Raw genomic sequence first — 15286 nt, 5'->3', positions numbered from 1 at the left:
TTGAGGCTTTTCCTTTCATCTAGCTCTTCTGTCTCATAGTTGTCCTTCTAGCATGCAGCTGACGGCCTGATCCAGTGGAATCTTGGGTTTAAGAACCCTGCAACCTTTGCAGCTCCAGGATGCTGTCTAAAGCACTTTGCAGGTGTTCACTCAGTTCCCCGTCTTCCACTAATGCAGGCAAACTGGGAGACACTGCTGCCGATGTAGCCAGCTTGTTCCTTTTAAGCACTGGAGTGCACTGCTCTGGAAGCAAGCCTTGCACCCTTGGAATTGCATAGTCTTGACTGGCCACAGAAGCAGAGAGGTTCTGCGAATCACTACCTGTCCTTATTGTTTCCATGTCAAGGTCCAATTTTAGCTTGTTCTGCTGATCTGGCCTTTGATCATTTTTGTTCTCTGCAACATTTGACAAAGGAGGCTTAAGTGATTCATCTTTCCTGTGAATGGCTCCTCCCTTAGTTAACTGCCCGCTGTAGTTTCGTTTAAATCCAGAGATGGCATGCGAGGCGTCACATGAGTTGTGGATAACTTTGCGGGATCCTGACTCTTGTTTGATAGTGAGGCGTATTGCTCCTTTGCTGCTGGAGCGATATGTCTTGAGGCCAGGAGGTCTGTCAGATTGCAAGGTCCACGATGGTGGAGATGCAGGACAACCGGCAAGGCCAGTGTGGACTGACGACGTTTGGCTGTGCTGAGATAAGTTCTTGGGCTGGGACATGAGGAAGGACTCTGCTGAACCACCAAAATAATGAAACCTGTTCACATTTCACTGTTTCAGGTCAGAGTGCATGTAATCTGTGGCTGTAATTGTTGTACCTCTGTCCTCTTTATAGCATAATTTCTCAAATCCGACCCTGGAGGCCCACTGACCTGCAGAGTTTAGCTCTAACCCTAATCAAAGACACCCAAGCAAGCTAATCAAGATCTTCAGAGTTATTAGAAAATTACAGGTTCCTGAGTTTGACCAGGGTTTGAACTAAATGCTGCAGGGCAGTGGCCCTCCAGGGTTGGATTTGAGGAACCCTGCTTTACTAATGAGAAACAAAGGCATAAAATAATCTTGTGTCTTGTTACCTGGTTCTCTTCTGGCTCTGCATCTGTCCTCTGCCAGTGAGACTCTCTCTGACTGGAGAAACAAACGCTCTAGCATCACCATCTCTGCTGATGGGCTCTCCTGCTGAAGAAACCAATAACAACTCAGACCTGCCACCTCTTATATTCCAAAGAACCAAAATGATGTTTAGAGTTTCAGAAAATGACTTTGGTCAGTTATTCTGAATTAGTAAGGTGCAAGAATTTACAATAAGTGACACCATTTGTTACCTGGGATTCAGCCAGAAGTTGTTTCCTGTACTTGTTCAGCATGTCTTTGATTTGTTTCAACAGAACGACTGAAACACACTCAAACTGCTTGTCGACTGCACAAAGAATGACAGATATTTTCTCATGTTTAGTTTACTGTTGAGTCCATTACAGGACAGCAATTTTATCAAATATTGTCAAATTCGAACTTCCTGATTGAGTCAAACCTGAGATAAAGTCAGCCTGGCTGGGTAGAGCTCTAGCACAAGAATGGTACGGCAACAAATGTCTCAAAGCATCCTCCACTGAAACAAATGGAGCCGAAGTGTTTGGGTTGAGAACAGCACTGTGGTCCAAAAACATCTGCTGTTTGAACCTGCAAATGCACACACAAAGAATGTCTGTTAAAGTAGTGTTTGTGTACATTAAATAGCAACTTTGTGGATGGCTGTATTTGTTAAAATTTTATTCATTTTGTCTTTCAAACATTTGTTCGGTATCTCACTATGGTGTCCTAGACAAAGCAAAATAATGCCATATCTTGCTCTTACTTCACTAGTGGAGTCTCTCTCACCTTACGTGAAGATGATGATGCTATCCTTCCCAACAGACATTCAGGCCAGCTAGCATTCAAACTGGTGAGAACCCTCCAATATTGCAGTTCTCAATCTTATTGGAGTATGTAGATTAGCTCATTATTCAATGGTCAGCTTCTCCATGGGAACTTGGTGGACTTTTTTTTTATAAAGGTAAGAGACTCTAATCCAGTGTTTCTCACCCTTTTCCTGGAGGCACACCAACAGTACACATTTTCAAACTCTTCCTAACATTTCCTAATCAAACACCTTATTCAACTCATCTGCTTACCTTTGTCTGACACACCCATTACAGGACTTGGAGTCTTTACCAAAGAGTCGATGAGTTGCTAAATGTGCAGTGTTTGGGTACTCTTGAGAACGAGGTTTGAAACCATTGATATTGAGGGCTCATATTCCCACAATACCCATGTCCCCTAAAGGTGTAGCTTAAGCTTAAAGGGGTCATGAATTGAGAAATCAACTTTTACTTGAGCTTTTGATATATAAGAGGTCATCGTACTAAAAGAATATCCTGTAAGTTTCAGAACTGAAAACATCCTTGTTACTGAAATAGAAGCTTTTATTGACACCAGGCTCAACGAATGCCAGATCCTGGAATGTGCCTATCTAGGTTTAACACCACCTCCTAATTCTATAGCCCCGCCCACTGATTTGTGCATGACGCAGTAGGGAAATAACATAAGTGGCGCTAAACCGGATCGAGCAACCAAGCAATAAACATGCCGTTGTAGATCACTAAATATTGTACAGTGCCTGGTTGTGGAAGAACACAGTCGCTGCATAACCTTCCTTCGGATTCAAATATTAGGAATGCATGATTGAACTTTATTTATAATGAAGTTCCAGCTCACGTGAGTAAAACATTGAGCGCTTGTTCACTTCATTTCACTGCGGATTCCTTTGTAAACAAGACACAAGTCGACGCTGGATTTGCAGAGAGACTGAGATTAAAAAGCAATGCTGTGCCATCTATATTGGATCCGACAGGAATGACACAGCACACTTATGTGAGTAAAAAATATTTCTATGTGTCATGATTGCTTTGTTAAAGGTCACTTGATATGTCCTGGTTATGTGTACGTGTCTAACCAAAGTCACAGAAGCCTCCAACTATGAAGGGCGTAGCTTGTCAAACTGACACACAGAAAGTTAGTTTACTATACAAAACTATTATCCAATCATAGCAGTGGGCGTTTACTTCCAAGTCTTCAATGTGGCACGCCCATAGAAAGTGTTTTTCGAACACTGGCCTCAAAACCAGGGTAGAAAATGGCCTATTATTGAATGTAAAAACCACGAGAACTGTTGTCTGGACCTCAGACAACAGTATAAAATAATAAAAAAGCCAGTTCATGACCCCTTTAAGTATTCAGCAGATACTTCTATTCAAAGTGACAAAGTATATTTGAGTAACCATAATAGTGATAGCTCATTGCTCCTTACAAGAATTGCAACCTCAACCTTTTTGAGGTTATTAGCCCTGAGCTTTAACCACCTTATTATATTCAATCTCTAATCCGTTTTTATTTATAGTATTTATGCTGCTCATAGTTAACATCTCTAGTTTGTGTTTTAAAGCAATGTGTACAAGCGTATCATGTTGCCATTTGGACTCAGTATTGCACCCTATATTGTCAATAAATGTATAAAAGCTGCTGTAACTCTTTTCTCCAACAAGTTAGCATGCAGAATGAGACACTTTGATTCTGGTTGTCCAATCATGTCTACAGTAGTCTTCATTTCAGGCTTAGCAATGCCTATCATTGTACTACAGAAAAATATCTGTCTTGTTCAGGACTTGGCGGTGGTTCCGTTGTACTATCTAAAAGTGTGTCTTTCATTATTGGAAGTTGTACTGGAAAGATGTAAATTGTATTGATGAAATAAATGGTGGCATTCCTTTGGTAGAGGGATCCAGTCGTTTTCAAAACCAGCAAAAAATACTGACAACAGATGTATCTAATACAGTTTGGGGTATGACTCGAAGACAAAATAGTTCCTTTTGTGTGAAAAGAACAAAAAGTAGTTCCTCAAATTGTTCCTGAAACCAGCGGGATCTATACGCAGATGTTCTCTCTAGGGCAGGGGTGTCAAACTCAGCTTCAGTAGACCTACAGTATGTGTAGTTTACAAATGTAACCCTGGACCACAAAACCAGTCATAAGGGTCATTTTTTTTTAAATTGAGATTTATACATCATCTGAAAGCGGAATAAATATGTATGGTTTGTTAGGATAGGACAATATTTGGCAGAGATACAACTCTTTGAAAATCTGGAATCTGAGGGTGCAAAAAAATCAAAATACTGAGAAAATCGCCTATAAAGTTGTCCAAATTAAGTTCTTAGCAATGCATATTACTAATCAAAAATTAAGTTTTGATATATTTACAGTAGGAAATTTACAAAATATCTTCATGGAACATGATCTTTACTTAATATCCTAATGATTTTTGGCATAAAAGAAAAATCGATAATTTTGACCCATACAATGGTTTTTTTGGCTATTGCTAAAAATATACCCAAGCGACTTAAGACTGGTTTTGTGCTCCAGGGTCACAAATAATCCCAAAGGACTTGATTAGTTGGATCAGGTGTGTTTAATTAGGGTTGAAGTTAAGCCTGTGTTATACTTTCCGCGTCCGCGAGTCCGCTAGGGTCCGCTATGGTATGCGTGACGTAAAAATCGTCATCGGAGAGCGTGCGCGGAGGCTCCGCGTGGACATCCGCGTGCCTCCCATTTTTTGTGACCGCGCGTACTTGTCCGCGTACAGTAGGCTACTGCGCATGCGCAGGCTGTGTGAAGAAGCCCGTTGCTACTCGAACCTGTACAATCCGTCGATAAAACAATATAAAGACAGCCAGATGTGCAATAACTCTGGGCAATTCTTTGTTCACATGTTTGTTTATTGTTCAAGCCGATCTACTACGCATGTATGGAACACGTCCGCAAAGCGGACCATCAGCATATGCTTTCGGAAGTATAAATACAAGTAGTCCGTGTATGCGTCCGGATTGCTCATGCGGAAAGTATAACACAGGCTTTAAGCTCTGCAAGACTGTGGTCCTCCAGGAGCTGAGTTTGGCACCCCTACTCTAGGGAAAAGCTGCGTTTACACTTGGCATTAACATGCAAACTGTATCCGGTTGTTGTCCACATACACATTGAAAAGACAAGTGTCAACGCGCTTCTGATCTGAATGTTATCCGGTCAGCATGTCCTGGTCCAGTCAAGGATGCATTGTGATCGGATCTCAGTGTAATGTAAACGTAATCCAGCCATCGTGTCTGCACGGTGATCGCATGTTAATGCCAAGTGAAACGCAGCCTTTGTTGCAGGGATCTCCAACCCTGCTCCTGGAGAGCTACTGTCCTGCAGAATTCAGTTATAACCCTGCTCCAACACACCTATCTGTAATTATCAAGTAACCCTGAACACCTTGATTAGTTCAGGTGTGTTTGAGGTTGGAGTTGAAATCTACAGGACAGTTCTCCAAGAGCAGGGTTGAGACCCCTGCTTTTTTGTGATCAGAAGTGTTCCTTTAATGTATTCCTGTCCTGGAAAGCCAGGACCTGGCTTAACCTTAAAGCTTAACCTCTGCCCATTGTGCCTGGGTGCAAAAGGGTTACACAGCAACCAAAACCTGCTTTTATACCAGGAGTCTTTACACCTGTTCCTTGAGATTGACCTGCCTGCAAAGTTCAGCACCAACCCTAATCAAAAACACCTGAATTAGATCTTCAGGAACACTTGATAATTACAGAAAGGTGTGTTGGGGCAGGGCTGGAACTGAATTCTGCGGAAAGGTAGCTATCTGGGAATGGGATTGGGCATTCTTAACGTAAGGTGCCTTGAAATTTATTGTCTTTTATTCCCCAATCAGCTGGTCTGTTCCAGAGTGCCAATATCTAGTCCCCAGTCCCCCAATTTCAAACGGAACGTGATTTCAAATGACACAGTTTCCTGCATACCCTAGCTACAGCCCTGCCTACGCCATTTTCCATCTTAAATATTTTGAAATTCATACTGATCTCTACATAGATTTAGTATGCTACTGAATAAATCTATTTTTACTTACCTGTGTTGCCTCTTTGCTAGTCTCAGCTTCTCCTCTTTTGGATCCACGCTTGCAGTTGACGTCTGTGACACAGAAGGAATTTTAATAACAGAATACTTTGAATCTAGAATGACTTTACTCTGTTTTCAGAATCTCTTTGAAATATCCCATCTTCCTGAAATCTAGCGTGATTTGACGAAGATTTCACGTTTCATTTATAATATTTGCACCTGGACCTGGTTGTTCTGAAGTGCTGAGTAAGTCTTGTCCTGGGCAAGCAGCCTGGGCCCGAGATATACCTTCTCCTGTAACTGATGCTGATCCAAAGAGATTATCCCAGTGTTCCTAGGGACTGTGAGCTCTAATCAGGGGAGATATAAATTTGAAGCCAAAAAGGATGATAGAATGATTATAACAATTTGTTTGTTATAAAGAATAGGCCTATATTTGTATGTACAGCAAATACAAAGAGAAAATGTCACGAAGCACCGTCTTCTATTGCATAAGTTTCTATCTACTGTTTCTGGGAAGTTTAAAATGCCTTCTAACAAAGACCGTGTTTAGTCCTCCTTTCATAGCTACAGCAATAATATTGTTACCGATGGAAAAAATTAGTCTAGTTTAAAAATTTACCTGTGTCATGTTCATTGTATTGCTGCTTGTGCACATGGGCTGTTGACTCTGAGTTTCTGCTGAGCTCAGTTAACACATGACTTTGGCCCAATTGCTCTGGATACATAAACAACTTCTCTGAGGAAGAGGAAGGTCTCTTACTCGTTACTAGCCCCTTTTGACACTTGGGGTCAGCATCAAGAGCAATCAACACAGAGGAATCCTGCTCATCTGAAACTGGGGCTGCTGAGCCCTTCGTGTCGTCTGTGTCTGAGGTCTTTACAGAGCACTGGCCAATAGGAGTTTGCAATAGAATATCAGTGTGTTCTGAACCATGGTATGCTGGCATCAGAATCTCTTCACTCTCACACAATGAAGAGAAAGTCTCGGATGTAGTCAACGATGTGAGCGAATCCTCAGCTTCACCTACAGCAGAAGAGATGTGGTTGTCCATTTGCACAAGCAGAGTTGCAGCTAACAAATCTTGGCTGGCTGACGGTACTGGACATACTAAATCCTGATTGTGATGAAATAGGTTACGTTCTCCTTCAGTAAATTGTTGCTCTCCTGTCTGAGTGATCAGTTGTGGGGATAATGACAAAACTGTCTCAGGGTCACAACTGATATCTGGTGATGACTGTAGTAGAGTTGATACTGGAGTGGGCAGAGCGTGAGTCTCTGCAACGGGTGATTCCACTGAAGCTGGAGGAAGCAATCTGCTCTCCTAAAGTGAATAAAAACAGTGAACAAATGTATTAAGCTACAAATCTGTTATGAGATACAACAGTGCTTTCAAAATTGATTGATAAATAAGACAAATAAGATTCTGAAACATGTTATTTAACATAAAGACCATTCCTAAATATTGTTACAACAAAGTGACAGAAACTCACTTGAAACGGTTTGTTGACATTCTCCTGCTGATCTATTGTTCTCTCAGGCAGGAGAAGCACTGAATTCTGGGTTAGACACACCTTTCCCTCAGGTCCCCCTATTAGAGCATTTTGGGCTTGAGGCACCAAAGGCAGACTTTGTATCACTGACTGACCATTTACTATTGGAATGGTGGTCATATGAGGAATAAGCATATTGGCATTATTAATCAATGTGATCTGGTTTCCAACAGTGTTTTGAACTACCGCATCATGCTGCCTCTGCAATTGAGGTGCATAGGTCCCTGCTAGCTGTGTTGGCATCTGGAAGAATGTAGGAAGTGTTGACCGAATTGGTAAGGACCCCGACAGAAGAGCCCCTTGTTTGAGGGTGAGTTGTGTAGTTGAGGAGGTGAAAATAGGGCTGAAGTTGATTTGCCTTGGCCGTACAGTCACAATATGAGGACTGTCGACTTTGGGTTTGTTAGACACCTGATTGCTTGGTGTACTAAGAATAGACCTTGGTATGCTGGTAGATTGGGACATAGTTGCAGGTGTTTGGCTCGGCAGAAAGAATTGTCTCTGGCCTTGAAAAGGATCCTGGGGCTGAATGACAATTGGTCCTCGCTGACCAACCAGATTGAAGCTAACAGGTTTGCTGACACTTGGTGTGGACTGTGCTTGTAAGGACTGCTTTGAGCCAACAGAAGGGGATAACAAGACACTCTGTGGTGTATTTGTTGAGATGAAGGCAAATCCTGGCCTGGGACTGAGCTGTAGAAGCCTGGGCTGGATGTTGACTGGTAACTTAGGTTGAATGGGTAGAAGAGTTTTTTGTAACATGACCCCTGATGGGGTAATTGTTCTAACGGTGGAGGCCAACATCTGGCGGCTTGTGAGGCTTGGTAGGGTCTTTTGGATAATCATGCTGGTGCTTTGTGCTGAATTAATAGAAAAGGATGCCTCGAGTGGAGGTGTGGGGAATACATTCCCAGGAAGTAGACTCATTAACTGGGTTCCTGGTGGTTTGAGTGAGGGGCAGCCTGGGCCAACAGCTAACAAAGATGGCTGAGGAGGCTCCACTGCTGTTTGAGTGTCCTTTGGTAAAGAGATCAATCCAGGAGCTGTCAATGGTTTGGAGAAATATGGCGTTGCAGACAAAGGAAGGGATGTGCCAGACAAACCAAGCTGGAGAGTTTCTACTGTCTGGGCAAGTCCTGCTTCTAATGCGAGAGTGTCTTCTGTGATGTCAGCCTCCTGGAGACTCTGCTGGAGAATGTCACAGATCTCTTCGGACTCTTTCTGCTGTTTCACTAGTTGGACATTGGGATCTTCTTGCGCCTCTGGACCTCCACTTCCTAGTGAGGATGCCGGTGATGCCAGCAGTGCCTCCTCCAGAAAGGAGAGATCCACACAGCCAGAGACAGGAGTGTCCTGAGAACTAGCATCATCTGCTAACAGAGACGCAGGGCTCTGCAGAACGGTCACAACAGTCATGTTAAAGGTTTGTTAAACTGTTAAAAGAATTCAAACACTATTTAAAGCTTAAAACACTATTTTAAAGCTTAAAGTCACAAATCCATTCTTTTGATACTAAAAAAGTGGGGTTTGTTAGACAGACAGGCATGTTCTGGGAGGTCCCAGCTGAAACAAATCTATAAGCTCCCTCTTCCATGGGGAGAGAGGTCTAGACTCACTGGAGTGTCTGTGAAGAGTGACGGCTCTCCAGAGGATGAATTAATGAGTAAGTCTCCACTTGGCAGCTGTTTGAACAGAAGGGAGGAGGGACAGTTAATCGCATGTGGTAATTTTATAGAATTTGTATTTGCACACAAAACTGTATACACAAACATGAGATTTTCTTCTGTTAAGGTTCTTCTAAGTTATCCATGTTAGATCTCTCTACATATGACCTTTTAAAGTGCGCTAAGGTTCCAAAATTACCACAACTGAAACAAGTTTTGGAGAAAATACTGTAACAGGTAGTCACTAATGTTACTAACGTTAAAGATTAAAGCCACACTGTAATATTATGATTCCTCCATACCTCGTTTGTCCCATGAAGAAAGTCGTTCAAGGCTTGAGGGTCACTGTTTTAAAGTAAGCATTTAGAAATTAACATATGAGCAAATCTTCTGGTGTGACTGCTTTAAATATAATACATACAAACTAAGAAAATTACATTTATTGGATGTAACAACATTTACCATAAAACATCAAGTAAACAAGTACCATCTTCATCCTCCATTTCAACTAAACAAGAAAGAAGTTGGATTGGAATTACAAAGTTATAAAACTAACAAATTAAATTATGCTTATGACAATATGCATTCATTATTTGATATTAAATCTGATATGTCAATACTGTGTTTTTAATGTACACTACTAGCCTATATAAATTAACTCAAATCCACTTAATGTATACAATATTATGGTGTCAAATCACTATTATTGCAGATAAAACCACATGGTTCATATGTAATAATCTGGGTTTTGTGAAGTAACCTAACCTTTTATTAGGGTGGCTCCATTCAGAGCAGCGAGAGAGAGTTTCTGTGTACTTCATTGGCTGGATTTCAAGGACCGTCTGTGAGAAAACCAGACATTTTGACATGCTTTTGATCGGGGACATTCTTGAGTCCTGCAAGATCTGAGAAGGTAAACATGAGGTGTACAAATAGTTATTAAATAATCTTTGGAAGATGTTAAAAAATGAAATGGCTTGACTGGAAACTGGCAATCATGCTTTACGTGTGAAATCTCATAATCTCACAGTTCTGTCAATTTTTGGTCAAATAATTTACAAAATGATTAAAAAAAACAAACACCTAAATTACCTGTTCATTTATTGAATATGACTGAATCAGCCTGAATATATTGCACCAATGCAAGTAGTTTTTAAAAGTAAGATTAGCGTCCTTCCTGCAATGTGGCCAATAATAATGTTAAATTTCAACTACAAATTCAATTCGAAAAGTAAATGGGCTGGCTGAAAAAGCTGAATCATATTTATAATGTTGCACACTGCTATGTCCTAACCCTAAAACAAATACCAACTATGTGCAAACCAGCTTGGGTGCTAGATTTTACTATCCTGCAATATATTAAAGACAGCAATTCAATATTATTCAGTGGCATTCTGTCAACTTGAAATGCAACTGTTAATTTGCAGATAGATAAAGTTTTTCAATCAATTTTCAATTATATCTATTAGTTTACAGTGCAACCGTTTCTTTATAGCCAATGTATATTTTATACAATTTATACAGACTCCAATAATATAATTGCATATTTAAAATGTAAAAAAATGATACATTAAGTAATATCAACAGAAGATTTCATGTACAGCACGCATGGATTGTGGTCAAATGCGCATCATGAACCGCATGCCTTCGCATGTTCAGTAGGGTACAAATCGACACCTTTGCCTCGGTCGAAATCCATCTCTAATTAAAATTGCTCCCTTTTTTGTCTCTCGCTTTGACTTTAAGCGGAGGACACTTAGATCTCCTGCAAAGACACTTCTCTTATTTTTTCTTTACCTACATCCGCATTATCGCTGCACACACTGGACATTTAATATAATAATTACAGACTGACAGGCTGTTTTAGACACGACTCCTACATTTAGCTGTTCATACCCAGAAATTGCATGGACGGTCACGTTTGCGTCTCGGTGTGAGACGGAAACAGTGGAGCTTTAAAGGGATGCTGCGCAGGACGCGGCTCGCAGGAGGTGATGCGGACACAAAAGCTCTTCACCTGAGCACACAGCTGCACATGTATCCCGTCATATCTCCTGTGCCGCGCTATAACGCGCAGATTCTAATGCGGTGTTTCGCAGAGGAAAAAGAAGAACTCACCAGCGTCTTTGTGCTTTATTGTCCTTTCAGACGGGCCTGTGCGCCATCCATCCGTACCCACACGCTCAGTGAGGAGGGGGAGACGGGCTCTCGTGCGGGTGGGTGACACACACGGAGGCAGAAGACAGAAAGCGCGTGTGGATGAGCTGCTCTTCAGTCTGGAGCGACACTGGAGCCCCAATGGAGGACCTTCACAGACGCGCGCGCTGTTTTTCACATGCTTTGAGGCATTTGGAAACACTGTACATTATTGTAATATTGACCTTGACAGATCAGAAAAGGTCAATCGAATATCATACTCTCTTTTTAACAATATAGGCTATTCTGCTCGGATAATGGGGTGACTATGGGGAAACGTTTGGTCATATTCTGCCAGATTTAACTACCAAAACAAATACATTTTACAAGATTTACCTAAATAAGCTAGCCTATACTATATTACTATATCAAAATAAAAGACCAAAGCTAAATCTAAATGTTTCATCTAAATCGAAATCATATATTTCAATCCAAATGTTAAATATAGCTACATATAAATCTGAATGTTATATTTAAATGTTAAATCTAAATGTCATAGGCGGAGTTTCACTTTTATGGGTGGTGGGGCACCCAGTGGCAGACGAGCCACGAGCACTTTGTTTTATTTCATGTATTTATGTAACACATTCTATTACATTACATCTACATTACATTACATCTATTACATCAAATCTGATACATTTTCAGTCAAATCGTTTTCTGTGTGCTAGATCAGAGCTAGAGCCCTGCATTTCAGCCCAGCCCCGACTTTTTTACGCCCCTTGCCCCTAAACTCCGCCTATGCTAAATGTAAATGTTAAATCCAAATCCTAAATATAAATGTGAATCCTATATGTAAATCTTATATCTAAATGTAAATCATATCAATAGCTATCTATCTACCTATCTGTAACAAAGTTAGTAGTTCGGGAAGGAGGAGGTGGGAACCGGCGAAATATATATTATATTTAGATATAAGATTTGGATTTAACATTTGAATATAATATTCAGATTTATTTGTATATTTAACATTTAGATTTAAATACAAGATTTCGATTTAGATTCAACATTTAGATTTAACTTTGGTCTTTTATTTTGATATAGTAAAAAAAAAAATTGCATACAGTTTATTTAGGTAAATATTGGAAAATGTATTAATTTTGACAGAATTTACACATTTTATTTTACAAACCACGCCCCATATTATGGGGTCATAGTTGACAGCAGTGTCCAAGAGTTCAATGTCAAAATGTGTGTGTCTATACAGATATATGTATACACACACACACACACATATATATATATATATATATATATATATATATATATATTTGTGGTAAACTTCGTTCAAAACTTTGTCTTTAAATATAACTTTTTTAATGAATTCTGATAGAAAAACCATGGAAACTTTTAGGAAAAGATTCGACTTTTAGATTTAGTGCAACCATTTCACAACATCGAAATAATGGCGCCCCCCCCTATAGTCCAAAATATGTATAAAATTATATGGATTTTTAAAATAACATAAATCTTTCATGGGTTTATCATTTACGTTATATTAAGCCATTCAAGTCTTAATACCCAGGGTTCCCTTTAAATTGCTGAAGAGTGTTGAACTTTCTTCTCTGTCCTATTGAAATGTTTGTTTGAGCTGCGCCCTCTACTATATAGTTGTGAATTTACATTTCCTTCAGCCTGAGGCTTATTCGTTTCACTTTTGGTGTGAGAGGTCTTTTAAATTTACAAAAAATAGAACTTTTTTATATTAAAAACAAACAAGCAAGACCAGCCCAGATGCTAAAAAGCAATGCAAAAGTAATGTAAAGCATTACTTTCCATAAACGATAACTAAGAAATGCAATTAGTTACTTTTTAGGGAGTAACACAATATTGTAAAAAACAAACTGCTGCCAAATGATGCCTAATGTGTGCCTGTGTTTATAGTCATAAACTCCATAGACAACTTGAGTCTTTTATTAACATATAATGCATTGTTTACGTGAGGAAGTACAAGTATAATATCATTACTAGAGAAACTGGTAGCATACTGGCTTTGTTGTAATTTACATACAGGATATTTACATGGTACTCTGGTTCATGTTCAAAACACCACTGTCCTTTTTGGTACTTTGTTGTATGCGACATGTTTAATGTAAAGTGTGAAGAGTATTGGTGAGTCGATCTTTGGAAATTTGGCCATCTATGTGCACCATCATAGTGGACTGAGGGTTTTCATTTTTAAGCCAATTTAGATTTTTTTTGGGGTAAACTATTCCTTTAATATTACAGTTTTTCTGAATTGCTAAAACACTAAACCCCAGTCTCTGAGAAAATGAGTGATGGTTTCAAGAAATGTGTTTTAGCAATTCAGAAAAACTGTAATTGATCATTATCGCATATTAGATTCCTAACTGTGTAAAGGGCAGCATGATAAAATACATAGCAATAAAATGTAAACCTGGGCTAGTCCCTAATCACATTGGGAAATTGACAAAGGGCAAAATCCCAGTAAAGGATTTGAGTTTAATTATACAAATGTTTGTTTCTCTAGCAGTAGTTTTAAAGTTGTAGATATTGTATGATAGTTTGATTACTTTTCTTCAAATTAAAATTCCAAATTTTGGCGAGGGAAACATCCAGCAATCAATCCTATGGCGACTTTTTTAGCTTGATATTAATTTGGGCATGTGACTGTGTGGTATTGTAATGCTTTATTGCACTTCACATAGTTCTCTTTCATCATCTCGTGTTCAAGATCCACCTATGGGAAGGGCATTCGTGCCTGACCTCTGCAGAAGCATCCAATTGCACCAAGTCTGGCTTGACAGACAGGAGAGTGTGCCCAATGGCAGGTAAGGGGCCGCCTCTTAACCGAGTGCATAAAACCCCTGCACGCACTACCTTTCCTCAGTTGACATTTGCTACTCGCGATCTCTGCACTTACACAGCTTGGTTGGATTTAAACCTGCTCACTTGCGTGTCTTCAGGAGGACATATCGCCAGATCAGACCAGATGTGACAGTCTTTTTATTCAGCCTTAGGTTAGTTGTGTTTCGCATCCTGAGCTACCCAAGCTCTCTAATGTCTTCAGGCTGCCTGTCTTTTTTCCATTATCTCACATGCTCCCCTTTCCACAGCTGCCCGCCACAGATCTTTCTCAGTTTTTCGCCTGTATGTCGCTCTCTAAAACTGCTGCTTCTCCCGGGGATAGCTTATCACAGGTCCGCCTGGCAGTGTGTGGCGCAGCTAAGGACCCTCACCCGGTCTGCTTTGGCAATGTCTCTTGACTGGGCTGACCAGCCCAATCCTGCATTCCCCAAAGAGGATATCTTCGTGGGCAACCTCCCGTTTGCCGATGAACCAGCTGGTTCCGGCGACGATGACAACGTGGGCCTTCTTGGGGTCTCAGAGGACGAGGAGGCCATCCCACCCGCTTTCCCCAGGCTAATGCCCCCGCGGCATTACCCCATTCCATCCCCCTGGACGTGTGTAAACGAGTGGCCGCTCGCCTCAACATTGAGTCGCCTTCTCCACAGAGCACCACCGACCAGGATAAGGATGTTTAAGACAGGAAGCTGCTGGGATCCCCTCCCGGCCCGAGGAATCAACTCTTCCCCATCCTCCCAGCATGCGCAAAGCACATTACTGGGGCAATCCGCTCAACCTCAAACACTGTCTCGCAGGCCTCGATGTGAAGGATATGGCAGCCCTCGGCATGGGTGATCCATGCCAAATGGATCCAAATGGAGCCAAATTAGCAGACCTAAGCAGTTCCCCGGTTTGCGTGGGGACACTCGCGAATCATGTAACAGCCTGGCTGTCTGTGTCAGCTCCTGACTGGATGATTCACACAATAATGAAGGGGTACAGACTTCAGTTTGCCAACAGACCCCCACGTTTCAACAGTTATCTCTTGTCACACGGAAGAGAGCTCCGCTCACATTCTGAAAGATGAAATCTCCTC

At 40.8% G+C, this 15286-nt stretch overlaps 1 protein-coding gene across 1 annotated transcript; it reads right to left on the bottom strand.

Moving 5' to 3' along the window:
* On the bottom strand, positions 1–10067 carry LOC107687860 (glioma tumor suppressor candidate region gene 1 protein-like). The gene is made up of 12 exons (XM_016485333.1): positions 9952–10067; positions 9649–9694; positions 9489–9531; positions 9139–9204; positions 7463–8914; positions 6591–7293; positions 6188–6318; positions 5979–6040; positions 1530–1678; positions 1324–1418; positions 1075–1177; positions 1–732 (listed from the first exon to the last, which is right to left on the bottom strand). The coding sequence occupies exons 2-12, from the start codon at positions 9687–9689 to the stop codon at positions 89–91; spliced, it is 3489 nt and encodes a 1162-aa protein (XP_016340819.1). The 5' UTR covers positions 9690–9694; positions 9952–10067; the 3' UTR covers positions 1–88.
* Positions 10068–15286: the final 5219 nt, after the last annotated feature.

Source organism: Sinocyclocheilus anshuiensis, unplaced genomic scaffold, assembly GCF_001515605.1.
Source record: "Sinocyclocheilus anshuiensis isolate Anshui unplaced genomic scaffold, SAMN03320099.WGS_v1.1 scaffold197, whole genome shotgun sequence".
NCBI lineage: Eukaryota > Metazoa > Chordata > Actinopteri > Cypriniformes > Cyprinidae > Sinocyclocheilus > Sinocyclocheilus anshuiensis.
This window is presented reverse-complemented; position numbering and strand designations above follow the sequence as displayed.

What these genes read in the sequence shown, in the direction of transcription:
- LOC107687860 (XM_016485333.1), bottom strand. Translation starts at nt 9,689, where the DNA reads ATGGAGGATGAAGATGGTACTTGTTTACTTGATGTTTTATG. An exon ending in TTCAGAACAACCAGGTCCAG is followed by an intron (nt 6,041 to 6,187) that starts GTGCAAATATTA and finishes TCTGTGTCACAG; the next exon opens with ACGTCAACTGCAAGCGTGGA. An exon ending in AACTTCTGGCTGAATCCCAG is followed by an intron (nt 1,178 to 1,323) that starts GTAACAAATGGT and finishes TGGTTTCTTCAG; the next exon opens with CAGGAGAGCCCATCAGCAGA.